This window comes from Medicago sativa, chromosome 6 (genome assembly GCF_051527215.1).
Source record: "Medicago sativa cultivar Bolivia chromosome 6, Bolivia_mono, whole genome shotgun sequence".
NCBI classification, from domain to species: Eukaryota; Viridiplantae; Streptophyta; class Magnoliopsida; order Fabales; family Fabaceae; genus Medicago; species Medicago sativa.
The window spans coordinates 86403494-86424395 of NC_140754.1; the positions used below are offsets into that span (position 1 = coordinate 86403494).

At 32.1% G+C, this 20902-nt stretch overlaps 1 protein-coding gene and 1 pseudogene across 5 annotated transcripts in view; both read right to left on the reverse strand.

The window, feature by feature from the left end:
• The window catches only part of LOC146917745 (uncharacterized), a 134943-nt gene extending 123710 nt beyond the window's left edge, over nucleotides 1-11233 (reverse strand). For 2 of the 4 annotated variants that reach the window (XM_085716578.1, XM_085716579.1), the window contains exons 1-8: nucleotides 8945-11233; nucleotides 8399-8857; nucleotides 6904-7458; nucleotides 6128-6221; nucleotides 5620-5839; nucleotides 4350-4548; nucleotides 3783-4262; nucleotides 2747-2935 (exon numbers count right to left, since the gene is read on the reverse strand). In XM_085716578.1, coding sequence (XP_085572704.1) covers nucleotides 7342-7458; nucleotides 8399-8857; nucleotides 8945-11197 — 2829 coding nt within the window. In that variant the 5' untranslated portion in view covers nucleotides 11198-11233 and the 3' untranslated portion in view covers nucleotides 2747-2935; nucleotides 3783-4262; nucleotides 4350-4548; ... (1 more) ...; nucleotides 6128-6221; nucleotides 6904-7341. Of the gene's footprint in view, nucleotides 1-1594; nucleotides 2100-2269; nucleotides 2936-3782; nucleotides 4263-4349; nucleotides 4549-5619; nucleotides 5840-6127; nucleotides 6222-6903; nucleotides 7459-8398; nucleotides 8858-8944 lie in introns of those variants that run through there. The other 2 variants (XM_085716580.1, XM_085716577.1) reach the window with 2 other exon arrangements.
• On the reverse strand, nucleotides 11207-13758 carry LOC146917750 (TMV resistance protein N-like; annotated as a pseudogene). The gene is made up of 2 exons (XR_015013479.1): nucleotides 12156-13758; nucleotides 11207-11548 (listed from the first exon to the last, which is right to left on the reverse strand). The product of XR_015013479.1 is annotated as a TMV resistance protein N-like (transcript).
• Between the last annotated feature and the right edge of the window lie 7144 nt (nucleotides 13759-20902).

Genomic DNA, 20902 nt, shown 5'->3' on the forward strand with positions numbered 1-20902 from the left:
CGAGTCATAGGCTGAAAGAAGCAAAAACTTTGGATTAAAAATAAAATATACAGTGATAATTACTGTCGAAATTAATTTTGTAGTTTAGTTAGTCTTAGCACTGAAAAATTAGTGTTGAATCAATTGTGAAGGTATAGAGGTAGTAGAACCAAGACCGCTGCTTAAGAATTGTCGTTGCGAAGGTAAGGGCATCACTCCACTGTGTTGTGATGATTATCATAGTGATGTTGTTTTGGGAATGAATGTTATGTGTTATATATTGGTGATGTGATAATTATCTTGGTGGTGTTGTTTTGGCATGAATATTATGTGTATTATTTCCGTGTTGTTTTAATATAAATACTATTTGTTTATGGGTAAATAACCTTATGTAACTAAATGGTGATTCAAAACTATATCCAAAGGTGGGATATTAGAATTTTGATTTTAGGAGATTACCCAACGGTGGGGTATTTACGGAGACATACAAATGCCCAATGGTGGGGCACTGACCATCGAGTTTTAGGAGTTACTACCCAATGGTGGGGTAGTGGCGATTCATATGCATTAGGTGATTCAGAATAATGCCCAATGGTGGGGCACTGAACATCGAATTTTTGGTTATCTTTTGTTTAAATTTATATCTGCATGCATATTTGTACTATGTTTGTTAGTTGGAGATGACCCTTATTTTTGGACAGATGACCGTCAATCCGTCTTTCCTCCTTGGCGATGACGCCGAGGAGGTAAAGTGATCTAGTAGATGAAGACGCAAGTAAATGGTGGTGCACATTTGGAGGCTTGATATATTCCGACACTGGTATTAGCCTTGTTGAGAAACTTTTCACAAGCATCCAGAACTTTGACCAGTTAGGGGTACTCTTGGGTAGAAAAAGGTCAAGTGCCTTGTTCGTAGGAAAATTTATATTTTTGATGTAAGACAACTCTGATTGACTATTTTGAAAATTTAAAGAGAAACTTATTTATTGATTTATTTTAAATTTGATGAGTTTTACGTTACTTTTATTATTAAAAAAAAAGAAAAAATTGTCTTTTCACCATGAATTTTACTAATTAACGTCCGAAAATTTTGGGTCGTTACAGCTGGAATCATTTCCTGAAGTTTCGGGGATTACTATAAGAAGTTATACCTCACTAGATCTGTAAGAAGTTGGTTTCTATTGGAGATGAGAAGTTTAGAATCGGTGGGTTTCTTTCTGTTTACAGTTGATTAGATTTTTGTAGTGCATTTGGAGAGGTATTCCCTTCTCTAAGATGAGTTCATTTGAAAGAGTTAGCCTTGATGGAGAAAAGTGATGAGCTAGAAGAACATATCAATTCCAATGAAGATGAATTTTTGTAAATTTTAGTTTTAACGTTCATATGTTTTTATATTTAAACTCAGATAAAAAATTGTTGTTTTAAGGACCAATTTATACAGAAAAATACCCGACTAAAATTGGTAGTTGCTCTTTGAGTTCTCTTTATAGTATAGGTTTAAACACAAGAACTAAATTCCTAAGATATTCTTGGTTAAATTCCTACCCACTAGTGTGTGTGATTATTGTATAACAGGTAAGTGGATATGCAAAAGTTGTAAAAATATGAATCATATGTGTTCATCAAAAAGCCACATGAACTAAATTGTATCTATCGACTGGACTTGATAGCTACTCAGTTTATTAATAACAATCAACAAGAAAACACGTAATACTTTGATAACTAGAATCATAACATACAAATCATAAAAGAAAAAACATAATTATTTGCAATCATCTTTTGAAAGTGCTCTGTAGTAATTGCAGTGATTTTGGAAAAATGAATCACAACATACCCAGCAATGCCATATGCCCCAATGCACTTTTTTCCACAATATTTGTGACGCTGCAATTTGGCACTTCAGCCTTGTCGTACATTTTCACTGCAAAAATATTGGAGGGGAAAAACTTTGTTTGAAATTGCTGGTGTGGTTGGAACGCCTCTTCTCATTGATGCACTACATAAGGGACCAAAGCAATTCACCATAGCTGTGTGTATGGTGAAAGATTGTTATCCGATTCATCCAAACCAGTTTGATCTACGTTGGTTTCCTCAAAGGAATGACCAAGGCTTTCTTCTACCTTCATTGAGAAACCAATTAACAAGAAAGCAATTATATAAACGTGAGAAAAAATTGCTTTTATAAAAATAATTACTTTTAAAAGGTACAAAATAAAATAATAAGCGAATATCAAAGTACGATTTGAAGAGTAAGTCCAGAATTAAAACCAAAACAAGATGGAAGCTATACCTCCAGAGGTAGGGAAACAGAATCAAAAGATTTGAGATCCTCAGAACATCCTCTGCTTGGTTTAGACATGACCACAGAACAGTTAAAAAAAAAAAAAAAAACTCAAGTGTAACCAGTTGCCACAAAATCTGACAATCATCAACAACATTTTCAACTAAATCTCATTAAATAATTTTTTATTATCATCAATACATTTTCAACCAAGTATAACATGCTTACACAATCATCAAGCAATTTTAAACCAAGTATAACATGCTTACAGATATATAACTCAGACACAAGTCACATAACCAATGAAGTTCCAGAAATCCCTCAGGCTAGATTTAAAATTCCAAACTTTTAGCATCTAAAATAACAATTCAAATCAAAGCAAACGACCGAAAAAGATCCCATATACCACTGTTAAGATAGCATAAATTACTCCGTCAAATACAGAAAATACAATTAAGAAGAGAAACACCTTTAAAAAAATGTTACCTCAGGGTGCATATTAAAGAAACTAATCTGGAATTAACATCAAAGAGGCAAATCAGAAGACTGTTCGGAGTAATCTTCACATCTGACTTCATACACAAGCTCTTCTTATCAACAACAACTACCTTTTCAATTTCTATACCTTCGAGAAGTATATTCTTCATTTGCGCGAGATGAGCATAGGAGAACTTTCTGAAAATAAAACAAACTACCGTTATTCCAAAAACAAACACTACAGTCCCTTTCTTAATCTATTATTAAAAGGAAATGGATCCTCTATAAGTGCATATTTGGTTTCACGGTCAGTTTGCCGAAACCAAGGTGGAACCAAGAGTTTGTAAAAGATCCAAAGCGTAGATTATGCAAAATCATGGTGGCACAACGTCATTCAGTCAAACTCACTGTGAATCTAAACATACACTAAACAATATCATCGATTGAAGAAATCCAAAAAATCACCATTCAAAAAGTTTACCAACACAATCCATATTTGATAACACTAAGTCTAAAATTTACCAGCACATGGTGCACTTACACACAAACACATACACGTATAAAGATTCTTTAAACTTATGAAGCACAGACACTCACGCATCGACATTGATAATAATTTGAGAATATGACATAATTCAATGTAACCACATGTGTCGGTGTCAACACTGTTCGAACACACCTTCGATCAGAAATGTCGGTGCTACAAAGTTTTAACCAAGGAAAATATCAAAATACAACCTTAAAATGGATAGTATCTTTATATTCCATAAATTAATTTGGGGGAGTTAGAATAATAATCACCTCTTAGCAAGAACATCAACCTTGTGTCAAATATTTGAAAAGTTGGAGACTTTTTACCCCGATGCAACAGTCTAGTGATAGGAGGGCTTTTAACAATTATTAAAACATGGATAGTTCAACCAATAATTGTGATTTGGTGAATACATAGAAAAAAATATCACAAAATTATGAAACAAATTAACATCCTACAACACTATAGGAAGAAAATTTTATGACTTTTGGGTAAAATGAATGATATACTTACTTCAACATCGCGAGTGTAACACAATGTTAGCATCATACTCTGGGTTGGTGAAGCGAATATCCTTCATGCTACTTTTCTCTTTCAATACATGGATTCCACTTTTCTGGCATGGTAATCCAAAATCAACCTCTGCATGGTTCCACAAATTTTCTGAAAGTGCTTTGTCAATGTTATCATTGAAGTTTTCCATTTTCAAATGAAAAAGATGCAAATGATACGTATTCGGCTGTGATTTCGTAGCCATCTTCAAACTATTTGTATAGAAAAAATGTATTGTCGTTGATGATCACTCTTACAACACGACGTCGAGAACCATACCATGTTATTGGAGAAACGACACAGAGAGTAACTGCAGGAAACATGTTACGAAACCATAAAGAAATCGACAATCCTGCCTCTCATTGGTGGTTAAACCACTCGGGAATATTTGTCCGTGGAAAACGGAAAACGGAACAAAGTGTTTCCATCCTCATGTAATTTCTGTTATTCATAAATAACTAATGTAAGTTTAACAATATCAAGAAGAACATAAAATACATAACAAATAAATACAAAATAAATCATAACCTAATTTAGTAATTTCCTTGTGCATGATGAAGTCAATGATGTGCAGTTTAATGTAGATAACAATTTTAATCATGGACTTCCTCACAATCTTCGAAGACAAGCTTCCTTAAAACATGACAATTTTCGATAGGTTTAGGATGACGGTGAATCGATTTTAAGTCAGGTGTAATTCTTTCACATTAGCAAACAGCATGAAAATCTGCATGGTAAGGAAAATAAACTAAAATGAAAATATGCACCCTTAAAAAACAGAATCATGTGTTCGTATAAAAGAAGGGTTTCACTTTATAACAATGTATCCACCAAAACGCCACATAAACAAAATTGTAACTATCAAATATCAATTGGACTTTAATTATTTGTTAGCTACTCAGTTAATTAATAACAATTAACGAGAAAACACATAATATTTTTAAAATTAGAATCATAACATACAAATCATAAAAGGAAAAACTAAATTGTTCATAATTATCTTTTGAAAGAGCTCTGTAGTAATTGGAATGATTTTGGAAGAATGAAATAAAGTGAACCACATTAATCTCAGCCAGCAACGTCATATCTCCCAATGCACTTTTTCCATGGTATTTATGACGCTACAATTTGGCGCTTTGGCCTTGTCGTGCGTTTTCATTGCAATTCCACAATCCTGTCGCCAAGCACTAAATTGTATTTGTGTAATTTTACCTCCGCATGATGATGGTCAGGATGATATTTGTATATGGTCAGGTGTTCGTTTAGGGAAAATTTTCAGTGTTCAGCGCCTATTACCTATTGTGTAACGCTACTTTTCTTGACTGTGATGTTTTGGGTAGTTTATGATGCATGACAGGCTTCGATCTTTGATTGTTTTGACCAACAAAATTGTGTAAGAGAAAAAAAAATATGAAAGTTTGAGATAAACTCATACCAAAGGTGTGATGAGAGAGAACTGGAGAGAAAATGGAAAGATAATGAGGAGAGATAAAAATGATAGAGAGATGGAGAGAACATTCAGGGTAACTGACCACAATTTCATCGAAACTAAGAATCCAAATCAATTCAATTATTTCTAAATAAACAGAAAATCAAGCATGAATAAAACATCAGCATGACATTTGCTCTAATGGCTCGATTGGTTTTCAGTTTCCATCACCAATAGAGATGGAAAAATATAATTACAAGTCCCTATTATATAAGCATGAGTAAAACTTCAGCATGAGTAGGAAATTTTGTTCCACGATAAAATGGAAATATAATATATAAAAGTAAAAGAATAAAAATCTGTGTTTACTTTTCTTGCACTCCCTTTATGTGCCAGCCAAGACCTTCACCATAGCTGGTTGTTGTAACCAAAACAATTCCCTTGCTATGCACAACATTGCCAACAATCATTTGCAACACAGCAATTAACACTCATTAACCATTCGACAAAAACTCTTCACTCATCTTGTTTGATCACATGGCTGAGAAGTTTTGATCGAACAGAGTCCGGATCCAACGCATTCTTGATGCTGCAAATGTTACAGGTTTCATGAACTATAAGAATAAGAACATAAAGAAAATTAATAAATAACTACTTTGAAGTAAACGACAGAGGATTTTGACTCACAACAACACTAACTAATGTCGTCAAAAGTTCTGCTATTCTATCAAACATAAATTCAGAATTCTATGTTTTTTGTAGTCCAAAGAAGGCTGGAATTTCATGTTAAGCCTGACTCAAATTTTCACATCCCTAAACAAGACTGATACTTTAAGAGCACAAATATTTATTCAGCGGTAAAAAGAAAGAGACCCACCATTACATAGTGTCTCCAGAAGAAACCACCTTCTTGCAAAACCAGTTTGATCTACGTTAGTTTCCTCAAAGGAATGACTAAGGCTTTCTTCTACCTGCATTGAGAAACAAACAAATTAACAAGAATGAAAATACTTAAATGAGAGAAGACATTGCTTTTAGAATAAAAATTGCTTTTGAAAGGTACAAAATAAAATAATAAGTGAATATCAAAGTATGATTCTAAGAAGGGTTAAATATGTTTTTGGTCCCTATAAATATGTTAACTTTTCGTTTTCGTCCCTCTAAAATTTTTCTTCAACTTTTAGTCCCTATAAAATTTTCAATCACTACTTTTGGTCCCTATTTTTAATTTAATTTTTGTATTTTTTAATGAAATTGTGCAGAAATGTGTAAAATATTCTAAAAAAAATTCCTAAAAAAAATTAGAATTTTTTAACAAAACACAAATTAAATATGAATTTTTAACCGTAAACTATATAAAAATTCATATTAAATTCATGTTTTGTTAAAAAATTCTGAATTTTTTTTGGAGTGATTCTTATAATATTTTGAATTTTTCTGGAAAATTTTATTAAATAATATGAATTCTACATATGAGTTTACTTTAAAAGAGGGACCAAAAGTGAAGATTGAAAATTTTATAGGGACTAAAAGTTGAAGGAAAATTTTAGAGGGACTAAAACGAAAAATTGACATATTTATAGGGACCAAAAACATATTTAACCCTTCTAGGAACAAGCCCAAAATTAAAACCAAAACAAGATGCAGGTATACCTCCTGAGGTAAGCAAACAGAATCAAATGATTTGCAGTCCTAAAAACATCCTCTGCGAGGCTTAGACATTTCTACTCTATTGCGAAATCATCGCTGCCTTCTGTGAGTGTAAAGTCCAGCACTCTCTTTGCAGGCTTAAAACATGATGTAAAAACTATCAGTACAAGAGACAATTTTCGAATCAGGGCTTTCCGAACTATTGCAGCTACAGAATGTGGAGGTGAGATCTTATGCACTGGTGTATTAATAGCATTTGGTTGAAAACACATTGACAATGATTCCTTCTTGTCGCCTCTTTCTGCATTAAGATTACTCACAAAATCAAACAACAGTGTGCATTCTTTCTACGGTGTGCTTCGCTTTCTTGGTTGTCTAGGAACTAGGAAGTTTGCAGATGATGAAAAGCACTGAATTTGCTCAGTCTGGTTATCAACATTCTTACGAAAAGTGTCTTTTAGAAGATGAACTCAAAGGTAAGTTGTTCAGCAATGGTTCAATTTCATCGGAAGTTGATGAAAGTTCTGTTGACAAGTTAAAGGGCTCTGGTAGCATGGCCTGTGGAAGATCAGAAACCTTATCAACAATGAAAAGCGAAAAATAAAATTAAAGTAATGAAATCAATTCTTTTACACAAATCAGTTACAAAAATGTAAGCTTAGCTAGTAGCCACAAATTCTCATATACATATTCTAATGTAAAGCTAGCCAACAAAATTTGTACATTAATGATCTTTTCAAAATTTGTGACACCCAAGACAAACACTATGGCATGTTTGGATTACATTAGTTGAACTTATCTACTGACATAAGTTTTATGAGAGTGTTTGGATTACATTAGTTGAACTTATCTACTGGCATACATTTTATGACACTGTTTGGATTAGTTGAACTTATCTACCCAAGACAAATACTATGGCATGTTTGGATTTCATAGGCTTTTTTCTACTTATTTTTATAAGTTCTCCAATATAGTTTATAAAAAGGCAATTAAACCTTATTTTATCTTTTGTTACTAAAATAGCTTACGCAAGCTCATACATAAGCGCTTATTATGATAAGTGGTTTATCCTGTTACCATAAAGATGTGTATCCTCAAGAAGATAGTTTTTATGATGCATGTGCATATGATAGAATTTTAAATTTAATAAACAGGTCTAACTCTTTAATATTAGCCACCAACAGAATTATCTAATTTCACTACAAGAAATCTAGCTCTCTAAATGCACTGAAAAACTCAAATCTTCCGTAAACATAAAGACTTAGATCTCTGTTTAATAGACATAATCACCAAGAATCATTGTACATTGTAATTATCAAAACTAGGAAAAAAATCAATATTTCTGCATGCAGATGCCAACTTGTCATTAAAAAACGTATAATTGGAATTGGTGAATACATAAAAAGTCTATCGTAAAATTATGAAACATACTAACATCGTACGATATTACAGGAAGAAAAGTTTATGGCAATTTGGGTCAAATGAATGATATACTTACTTCATCCCGAGTGAACACAACGTTAGCATCATTCTCTGGGTTGATGAATTGAATATCCTTCATGTTACTTTTCTCTTTCAATACATGGATTCCACTATACATGAATGGGAACCCAAAGTCAACCTCTGCATGGTTCCACTTATTTTCTAAAAGTGCTTTGTCCATATTATCATTGAAGTTTTCCACTTGCATATGCAAAAGATGCAAATGATATGTCCGTGGTCTGTTAATAGTCTTCCAACCAAGTGTATCGAAAAATGTAATTCCGTTGATGATTACTTTTACAGGATGGTAAGAATAACTCCATGTATGTGGAGAAACAACACAGAGAGCTATGGCTGGAAATTTGCCACAAAACCAAAAAGAAATTGACATTCCTGCCTCGTATTGGTGGTCGAACCACTCTGGAATCTTTGCCCGTGGCAAACGAAACCGAGTATTTCCAGCCTCATGTAATTTCTATTAGTCATAAATAATTAGTGTAAGTTTAACTATATCAAGAAGAATATAAAATGCATTACAAATAAAAACAAAATAAATCATAACCTGATTTAGTAATTTGCTTTTGCACGACGAAGACAGTGACTTGCAGTTTAGTGCAGATAACTCTCTTAAGCATGGAGGAATCCCTTTAATTTCGTTAAGTTCCTCACAATCATCCAAGACAAGGTTCCATAAAAATTGACACTTTTCTATAGATTTAGGAATAATTGTGAGTTGATTGTTAGTTAGGTGTAATTCTTTCACATTGGCAAACAACATAAGAATTTTTGACAATATTAATTCATCTGAAAGTTTAGTGTTCCTGACACAAATATACTTTACATTTGAAGATTGCATTGATTTCACTTTTTCTTCATTCATGATGGTAAGCTTAGGATCATTTCCATCTGATCGGTTATAATACTCACAGTCACATGGGTGAAATGTTGGAGGCTGAGTAAGATTGTGAAATGGAAACGGTGATTCTTTACCGGGAGTGACATCCAAGAGGAGTCCTGGAAAACTCTCGAGACTATAACAACATGAAATATTGAAATTTTCCAATGAAGTCAAACTAAGTTGTGGCATACTCCTAAGCATGATGCAGAATTCAATATTCACGATTTTAAGTTTATCCAACAACCCATCCCCCACACTTGAAAAACTCTCGAGCATAAAACAATTTGAAAGGTCAAGTTTTTCTAGCAAATCCAACTTAAGAGGTGGAATACTTCTGAGACTGTGACAATTTTTAACAAGCATTGTTTTAAGTTTTCCAAGAAACCCGTCCACCACAAGTGGAAAATTCTCAAGACTATAACAACATGAAAGGTCAAGTGTCTCTAGTGAATCCAACTTGAGAGGTGGAATACTCCTGAGGCTGAGACAATTTGTAACAGGCATGGTTTTAAGTTTTCCAAGATACTCGTCCACCACAAGTGGAAAACTCTCAAGACTATGACAATCCGAAAGTTCTAGTGTTTCTAGTGAATCCAGCTTGAGAGGTGGAATAATTCGGAGATTGCGACAACTTTTAACATTCAGGGTTTTAAGTTTTGCAAGAAACATGTCCACCACAAGTGGAAAACTCTCAAGAGTATCACAACATGAAAGTTCTAGTGTTTCTAGTGAATCCAACTTAAGAGGTGGAATACTCCTGAGACTGCGACATTTTGTAACAACTAGGGTTTTAAGTTTTCCAAGATGCCCACCAATCACAAGTGGAAAACTCTCAAGACTATGACAATCCGAAATTTCTAGTGTTTCTAATGAATCCAGCTTGAGAGGTGGAATAATTCTGAGATTGCGACAACTTTTAACATTCAGGGTTTTGAGTTTTGCAAGAAACGTGTCCACCACAAGTGGAAAACTCTCAAGACTATCACAACCTGAAAGTTCTAGTGTTTCTAGTGAATCCAACTTGAGAGGTGGAATAATCCTGAGATTGTAACAACGTCTAACAAGCAGGGTTTTAAGTTTTCCAAGAAACTTGTCTGCCACGCTTGGAAAACTCTCGAGATTATTACAATCTGAAAGTTCTAGTGTTTCTAGTGAATCCAACTTGAGAGATGGAATACTCCTTAGCTTGATGCAATGTTTAATTCTCATTATTTTAAGCTTATCACCAAACTCATCTATCACATGTGAAAAATTCTCAAGATTACTACAATCTGAAAGATAGAGTTCTTCTAGAGAAGGTAACATGAAAGGTTGAATACTCCTGAGACAGTTTCCAATAACCAGGGTTTTAAGTTTTCCAAGATGCCCACCAACCACAAGTGGAAAACTCTCAAGAGTATCAGGACCTGAAAGTTCTAGTGTTTCTAGTGAATCCAACTTGAGAGGTGGAATAATTCTGAGATTGCAACAACTTTTAACATTCAGGGTTTTCAGTTTTGCAAGAAACGTGTCCACCACAAGTGGAAAACTCTCAAGAGAATCACAACCTGAAAGTTCTAGTGTTTCTAATGAATCGAACTTGAGAGGTGGAATACTCCTTAGCTTGATGCAATTTATAACACTCATTATTTTAAGCTTATCACCAAATTCATCTATCACAGGTGAAAAATTCTCAAGATTACTACAATCTGAAAGATAGAGTTCTTCTAGAGAAGGCAACATGAGAGGTGGAATAATTCTGATTTTGGTGCAGTTTACAATTCTCAAGATTTTAAGGTTACCTAGAAAACCTATCGATTTGTCAATTGCAATTAGTGTTGCACAATCTTGAATTGAAAATCCTTCTAAATTTGGGAGACCAGATATATCAGGTATTTGTGCTAAAGCTTTACTGCTATTGAGATTTAAAACTTTCATATTCTGGAATTTCTGCAAAAAAAAAAAAAAAAAAGGAAATAGAAAATCATGCAAATAAATAATTAATATTAAACCGTATTTATTAATTTAAGATAAGAGATATAAATATGTTACACTTGCCTTTTTGAGAAAGAACTTCCACTCCAATGGATTGAGATATTCACATTCCAGCACTCTTAGACTTTTTGGAAGATGTTTGGGCTTTTGAGAAAAATCAGCATGCATAATTATTAGTGTTTTGAGATTTTTCATCCTCTTGAAAGCTTCTCCATCCCATTTTACTCTTTTTGGTAAATCCCATTTTACTCTATTCCAACAGTTGAAATGTATGATTTCAATTTTATCTGTTCCCTATAAACAAAAAAGGACAAATCAAACAATATATGTTTGTAAAATAATACACAAATATATGTTAGAAATAGAACTTTAGACTACGTTTTTTTTTTTTTTTTGAGATGTTTTAATCATGAATTTGAGATGTTACACCACGTATTTAAAGATCCTGAAATATTATTAAGTGTTCAACTTTACCCTTGTATAAATTGTATGTTAAAAAGTTATATGCATACATTTAATGATGTGTTGTCACGTCAATTAATATATGATAAATCATATGGTTTTAATTCATTGAATGTTATGACAACACAACATTGAAGGTATGAGTAAAAAAAATTACACTCATCTACATATAAATTAAACTCATAAAGGTAAAAAAAAATTGTGATATTGTGACAATTAATAACATTAATGATATAGAAAGCTAAAAAGGTAAGTTAAGCATTAACTATAGGGTCCTGCTAACCGGTGCCCCCGGGGCACTGGTTAAGCATACCATAAAAGGGAATTATTACCATAAACTCGTATAAAGGAAGAAAAAAATTGTGACAATTAATAACATTATTAATGCATAAAGCAAAAAATGGTAACTTAGCAGTTAACATTAGCAACAGTAACTCACCTTATTTTCTTCTAAAACTTTTTGTATATCTTTAGGGTCCCATAACCTACTGCGTTCTCCAGGATCATTTGGTGACTCTTGTCTAACAATTTCTTTCCCCATATCTTCTAGCAAATCATGTAATGTTACATTACCAAACTCATTTATTTTTATGAGAGATTTTTCTACTAACACATTAATGTGATCTTTCATGTTATCACCATGATGGACATGAAGTATTTCTTTGACCCTTGTTAATTTCCATCCTTTGAAGCAACAAGCAATGTCAAGAAAAACAAACTTCTCTTCGTCCTCCAAAGCATCAAAGCTCAGTTGTAGTGTCGTTTGGATCTTTTTATGAGGAACTTTTTCATAACGATCTAGAGCATCTTTACATTGTTCTATTGTCTTATTAGAAAAGTGAGAACCCATGACTTCCAAAGCGAGTGGATGACCACAAGCATATGCTACGACACGTTCTAAAACATGCATTTTTCTATTGAAACATTGTTATAGCTTGGACTAAATTCATCTTTAAAAGCTTTCCGTCTAACCAACTCAGCAACATCATTGTCATTCAACCCCTTCACCTCATACGTACGTTTAATCCCATGCCATTTTAGCAAACTTTTGTCCCTAGTTGTGATGATGACTCGACTTGAGCGATTAAACCAATCGTGTTTTCCAGCCAGAGCTTCTAATTGCTCTAACTCATTAACATCATCTAGAATCAAAAGTAACTTCTTTTTCTGGAGCATCTGCCCCAATTTTGAAATCCCATTTAGAACACCTGTTAACTCCTTTTTCTCCCCAACTACTTTAGAAAGAATGATATTTTGGAGATATGGTAACCCATGTTTTTCATGATTTTCTCTAACATTTTCAACAAAACATGAAACCTCAAATTCGTTGGCAATCAAATTATAAACAGATATAGCAAGAGTTGTTTTCCCTATTCCACCAATCCCGTGGATCCCTACCATACGGACTGTATCATCTGACCCAACATTCAAAAGGGAAATCACATGTTGCTTTTGGTGCTCCAGTCCAACTTTGTAATCACCAACAGGTAAGGGAACAGGTTCTATATTTCCTAAGACTTTTTCAACAATCTCCCCAATAAACTTATGCTCATGCATATCCCTGCCCAATATGAGAAAAGAGGTCATTCAAGTGCATATATTAGGATAGACTGTGTTTTTCATCTTCTATCTACCGCGATTGTGTACAATTGCAGTCCCCATCTTTTTAGGAGTTTTTTCCCCTTATGTTTTCTCCATGATTTGGTAGTCTCCCTCCCAAAATTTACACAGATGTGATATCATTAATTGATGTAACATTTAACTCTAATAACCGTGTGATTTTTCTTTAAAATTAAAAAAATGCCAAAAACTAGCTTGTATACTTGGAGCAAATGAAACTTTTAATTAGAGTGTCAAACATTTTGACATTTTTTTGAGTTTTATTTTTAAATTTCAAAGATGTCACAATAATATATATTTGGATAAAACTTGGGAAGGAGACTACCAAATTACAAAGGAGCAAAACCGGGGCAAATCGCTCAAATTGTGATATGCTTTGTTTGTCGTTTGAGATTTTGAAAAATGAATTAAGAAATATAATTACCGTAGATGTTTTGATAAAAAAAAAATTGTTTAGTTTCTTATCATTCTCTTTACCACTATTAGCGTTTAGACGGCTGTCTTTTTTTTTTTATTACGCTAATGCGATAAATTATGACCAATATTTTTTATGAAATGTTGGTTAAAATTATTGGTTTTGATTAAAATTATAGGTACATAATATATATTTACATAATATATATTTTGCACTTTCATATTGTAACAAACTATATTTATCTTTTTAAATGATATCAACAATAAAACAAATCTTTCAGAGACAAAAAAAAAAACAATATAACAAATAAGGTTAAATATATTTTTGGTCCCTATAATATACCAACTTTTCGTTTTACTCCATCTAAAAAATTTAGGGTTAATTATGTTTCTAGTCCCTATAAAATAGCGACCTTGTAAGTTTAGTCCCTACTTAATTTTAATAGCGACCTTGATACGCTTCTAAGTGATCAATGAGTGAAAGAGTTGGCTTGATGGATAGGAATTGCAAAGTGTGGACATAAATAAAGACTTTGGAGTATCTATCTATAGTCAAATAAAAATAAAGTGAGTAGCATGGGATGAACCTGATGCTTTTCCCACTAGCACCAGATGCTTTTCCCGATGGCCCTACTGATCTTTCACTTATACCAATATTCGGTAAAGACATCTCCTGCAAGGTTTGAAGCGACGTTTAATTAAGTATAATTATATTTTTCAAATGTTTAAGAGCAGTGCTATTTCTCACGAAAGCTTTTCTCGTGAATTTTCACGATTGCCGTTTTACTATGTATTTTAACACGCTAGATAAGTAACACACTACCAGCAACATATGCACTCTGAATTCTCAAATAAACTGTGTGAATCAACATGGATATTGATTACAAGAAAATTTATTCATATAACAGCCAGCCAGTAGAGTTTGTTGGGAGGTTCAACCTCATATTCTTATTATTGATATGGTTTTGCAATTCTGGATCACATTTACACTTCTCTTTGAAGAATAAAACTTCATTTTATGATACCAAGTTGCCAAATCAAGGTGATGGATAATAAGATTACCCATATGAGAAAAAGCAGAGCTTTGTAGGAATAGTTTACTAATGAATGTTTAGTGGGAAGAAGAAGAAAGAGTGAGGATGAAGATAAATGAAAATCCGAAAAAGAAAAAAAAAAAAAAAGAGATGTTTTGCACAAGAGAAAACACGTGGCATAGATAGGAAAACTGACACATCATTCGGGATGCTTCGGGATAAAACATTGTCGGGATGTTTAGCATTTTTCAATGTTTAATTTAATTAATATTTTTTTTAATGATTTTCATTGTTTTGTTTTTGTATTTCAAACTCACGAGCGTATGGTAAAGGCGATCTCAAATGGGATGAAGGATGCCACACTTGAAATGCCAACAAACCATTTCGACTGGTTTTGTACATCAGTTCATAGATCCACTCTTTAGACACTACTTGAAACTAGGTTCAAGACCATCATTATTGTCATGGTTACGACATGTAGTTCCTCAATAGACGTCATGATAGTTCCTCAATTGACCCTTAAAATTGCTCATCTTGTCCAAAAAAATCGATGAAAAGTTATATGATCCAAACAAATTTTACACATAAAAACAGTTGATCAGAACTTATGATCCACTCGAGATCAAAATTAAGAGGCTCATTGAGAAACTATCATCAATCATACAAATCATATATTTGTTGGTTCCCGCATTAAAAGTAGATACTGACTGTCTCTACTTCCTACCTTCCTTTTTTGGAGCATTTTAACCATTAAAGTTGACAATAATCCATGACCCAGCCAGAATTGGAGTTGGCATAAACTGTTGGAATATTTTATTATTTAATAATATTCTAATATCATTATGTGGGCAAATATCGTAATAATAATTATATTAGCTATTTATCAATTTGGAGCCTTAATTGATTAGTGATCAAATTAAGTAATAAGGCTTATTAGATTTCTAATTGGATAATTAATTAAATATTTAATTAGTTGATATGGACTCTATGAGTGGATGTCCGGATGGCCCATTAACGGAATAATGGGAAACCCTAATGGCCATCCAATATAAAAGAGGCTATGGTCCCCAATATACCGGACACGGCAAACTCTCTCTTCTTCCCATCTGAAGAGAACTAGAGGCATAAAGGTACTGGTTGAGGAAGAACCAAATCAGCCGCCGCTAACGTTCTTGTTTGTTTCAGATCATCTCTCTCTGTTTACCGTTGTCGTTGAAAGGGCTACCATGAAAGCTTTATCCAGGTATTCCTAATACCCTAAATCTTAATATCCTTGATAAATCAAACATGTCGTAGATCCGATCATAATCATGTTCAATGTTTTGTTTGCTTCCGCTATTGATTCATGATTATTGAACATGCTTTATGAAATCTGTTTTTATTAAGACCTAGATTTCCAACAAGCGATATCAGAGCAGGTCTACATGTTTGATTTATTGGGATCAGTTGTGTTTAACCATTTTTTCCCATCTATCGATGAATCGTAAATTTTATGTTAATTGAGAATTTTTTTGATGAATCGTAAATTTTTGTTAATCGAGGAATTTTTTGTGATTACTTCGATTTGTTCTTTTTTATGTTCTTAATATGCGTGAGCCTTTGTTTTAAATTTATGGTGTCTTTTGTTGGATATACTTGCATCGATAATCCAGCGGCGCACGCCTTTAAGTTTAATTGGATCTGTTCCTCCTTTAGTTTCACTAAAATTGCGTAGTATATATATGTTATTCTGTCTATGCAAATCGGTTAAAGTTTGATCCAATTTTCATCCCATGAAGTTTACGATCAATCGACCTACAATTTTTCGGTCAACGTAAATTTGATTTTGCTTTGGAATACTAATATGATGTGAGGCATTTGTTGTCTAACTTCTAAGACTTTTGTTTCGTTTTCCTTTTGGGATTATAAGGTGTTGATGTTTTTTTCTTAAGTCTCTTGTAAAACAAATTTTTACCTTATAATTGTGTAACCATACTTGTCTCGCAACCCATGTGGTATGGATCCAGTTTTTTTTATATTTTAATCTTGTTTTGGAAAAGACAGCTTTGCTATTTTCTTCAAGAATTTTATTAAAACTTGGGCTTTCATTCCAAAAGTTCATCTGTCCAGTTTTGGGATAATTTTTACGATTATTTTGTTTGCTCATTTAGCCATTCATATAGCAAATACAATTTTGTGTTATGCTGGTAACAAACCTTGTTTTTTTAGATCAAGATATCATGCAATTTGTTTTGTTTTCAAATTGTTATGTATATTTGACACTATCACATTTGTAACCGTGATAAATATTTGATAATGATTTAATAAATATTTAATTTGAATTTAAATATGTTTCGGATGAATTTTGGTTTTCCTTTCAAATCAAAATCCTTCTGATGTAATTTATCTATAAAGTTGTTACGTGGTTACCAAATAACTATTTGGATTTGATTTGACATTTTTTTTTATATATCATTATCATTATCATATCTTTATTTCACGAAGATTTTGTACATAAAGTTTGTTTTTGAGAAGTAGGCAAATAAAGATTAAAATATATTTGTGATATATATGTTGCCTTTTAATAATGAATCTCATGAACATTTTTTTTTGTACATAAGATAAGAATTTGGTTCTTTAAAGTTTTAGAAATAATAATTCTAGTTTTGTTTGTTTATTTATAAACATAAAATATATTTCCTTATTTAGGAAATAATTGAGTCTAGAGTTTTTCATTATTTTATTTAAAGAATCAATTGGTATATGTGAATCAATTCTGACATGAATATTTTGGTGTATATAAGGTTCAATTTTCTTTTGGTTTAAAATTGAATATTTTTCTTATAGCATGATTATGATGTTAGAGTTTATTGTCATTAAGTTTTCTACAATAATATTTTGTCTTATCATGCATTTTGAATATATTTCATGCTATGTTTTTTTTGTTGCTTTTATGCGATATTTGTAAATGTATTGTCATACACACATTGGTGTGATTTGTGACTTGCATCTTCTTTCAAATTTGTGAGTTTGTCTTCACACTTAAGTATTGTCATATACACATTGGTGTGATTTGTGACTTTCATCTTCTTTCAAATTCGTGAATTTGTCTTCACACTTAAGGGTTGTCGAGTGACCTTATGGTTACTTAGCAACATAATGAACTAATTCGGCCTACATTATGTCGGTAGTGCCTTGTAAATTTAAGACATTTCCCATCTGCCTTGTAAAATTAAGACCATTCCCATTTAAATTCATTTATTGAATTGTCTAGTAATTTTGGTTGTTTTGATTGAAACAACAAATTGCAAAAGTAACCTCTGTTGCGTAGATTTGATTCAATTGGAATTTCAAAAGATGTAGTATGAAATTGTTCATGCGAGCTGTTTTAGTCGGCCAAAAGGAAGACACAGCTTGGCCGAATAATTACATACCTGCGATGGTAAATATGTGGTAATTATTAAGGTTTCCATGTGGATAATGAGGATGTCAAAAGGCACCCATTATCTGACAGGACTTCTTAAGTTTTATCCATGTGGATAATGAGGATGTCAAAAGGCACCCATTGTCTGACAGGACTTATTACCATATTTGATCATTTCATTGAGATTGCCGTTTGCAGTTAATTCTTAGCAGTCAAAAGATTGTGTTTTAACGGTGCGTTTGGTATCTTGTTTTTGGTCTTTTCTGATGTTAAATATGTGGTAATTCTTTAATTTTCCATGTGGGCAATGAGGATGTCAAAAGGCACCCATTATCTGACAGGACTTATTACCAATATTTGAACATCGCATTGAGAGTACCGCTTGCAATTAATTCTTAGCAATCCAAAGATTGTGTTTTAATGGTGCGCTTGGTATCTTGTTAAGGTCTTTTATTTACAAATAAAGAACCACGTTTCTTTAATATTTAACTGACATGTGTGATGATGTTGTGTTAGTGTAATTTAAATATTTAAGAGTTTACATTAACATATATTATGATAAACATATGACAATTATAAGAATTTATTCTTTGTCAAAGTAAATTGTCCTTGTTTGATCATTGCTGTAAAATACCACTAGCAATTGATATTATTGTTTAAAGACTTGATATTGATGGTGCACTAGGTATTTTGGTGAGTACTTCAGCTACTCTTGTTCTCTCTAAACTAATATAGTTTATGTATCTGCTAATTTGAGTTAAATTCTAATATAGGATTTAAAGAAGAACATTAACATTGTTCTTGGATCTAGACCTTAAATAAGGTTGGTGAAACTCACATTCTCTCACAAATTCAGCAACTAATGTGAGAATTAAGTTTGACAAGTGAGTATACACCAAATCTCATAGGTCACGTGAGATCATAAAGCTGAAATATCATATGTATTAGATGTGTTGTTTAAGATGACAAATTTTTGTCATATTTTATTTGCTTAAACTAAGGTGGTTTCAAAAGCAATATAGAGAAAGACAAGCTCTCGCTGGAGAGTGAGTATTTCATTAAGATTATTAGGCAAAGAAAATGTTAGGAGCACATTATGTAAATATTTAATCTTGCTAAGACACTATAATTTCGACTATCACATGACTTGTTTGAAAATTCAGTAATTTCGACTATCATATGACTTGTTCGAGAATTCAGTATATAGTATTCTATTTGCACAATTAAGTTTATAACTGTTACAGTTAGGAATGATCATTTAAATGATCAATTCATAAAGTGTGCAAATAAGAAAAGGTTGAAGCAAGAGAAAATAAAATGGTGCTCATTCAAAAAAATACCTCAAAAGATAAGGGCAAATAAAGAAAGGTAGTCTTGACTGATTTATGTCCAATGATGTTGAAAGATATATCAATTTAGAATGGACATAGTCGATAAAGATTATTTTATTCATCTTTGAACTATTTTTAGATTGTCGTTACTAGCTTATTTTTGTATTTAAAAGAAAATTTGGTGAATCATTATTTGAATTAATTTTTGTTTTAATTTCTCTTTGAATAAATCAAGATATTTTGAGTTTTATTTTCAAATGATGATTCAATGTGTCTTTTAAGTTCAATTATTAGAGTCGATTCAGTTATGATTGTGACATTCTATATTGTTTAAGGTTTTGAATACTATAAATTTTTCGTCCCACAAATTAAGGAAATTTTGAGACATAAATTGTTAAATTTTCTTGAGGATATTGAGTTTGGGGGAGAGATATGGTAATAGAACAAAATTGAATGAGGAAGAATTAGTTCTAAACTAATTCATGTAGTTACTATTATAGTATTTTTGGATCCTCATAAGGACATTATTGTTCTTCCTCTCAATCAAGTTAAGAAATTAATTCATATAGTTCAAACTCAACACCCTCAAGAACTAGGGCTTCTGGTGTCATAAAGAATTGACTGAAACACCCTCAAGAACTAGGGCTTCTGGTGTCATAAAGAATTGACTGAAAAAAGAAATTCTATTTGGTTTAATCGAAAGACTCTATTAGGACAGTCATGATACTAGTTTGCTTATTATAGCTACATAAGATGGATGGCAATACAACGTTTCTTAATGGCAACATTAATGATACAATATGGTGCAACTGAAGAAAACTTTTGTGTCAATGGATACAAAGTAGATGGTTTGCAAAGTCATGAAATCCACTTATAAGTTAAGAAATTTGTCTCTTTAGTGTTACCACAAATTCTCATTAAGTAATTGTTTCATTTGGTTTTGAGATAATATTATGGAGAACTGTGGATTTAGAAAGCTCAGTGGGAGTAAATTTATGTTTTGAGTTTAAATGTGTCGATTTTATTTTATTTAGTCAACTATGATATATGTTTGTTATGTGAAACCAAGGAAATCTCTAACAAAAGTTTAGCGATGAAAGATCTTGGGGACACTTCTTTTGTATTAAGTTTTAGATACTTAGAGATTACTCTCAAAGTATCCTTCAGATGTCACAAAAGTTTTATATCAATAAAGTTGAAAATAAATTGACATAATAAATTATAGGTGACAATCACTGAGAGAGACTTTTAGTCTCAAATATTGCCCATTAAAAAATTTATAAATTCAAAAAATTAAGTATTTTCCTACGCTTTGTCTATAGGATTTTTATGTATGATCTTATTTATATGCATTTGGAAATAGCATATATAATCAGATTGTTTG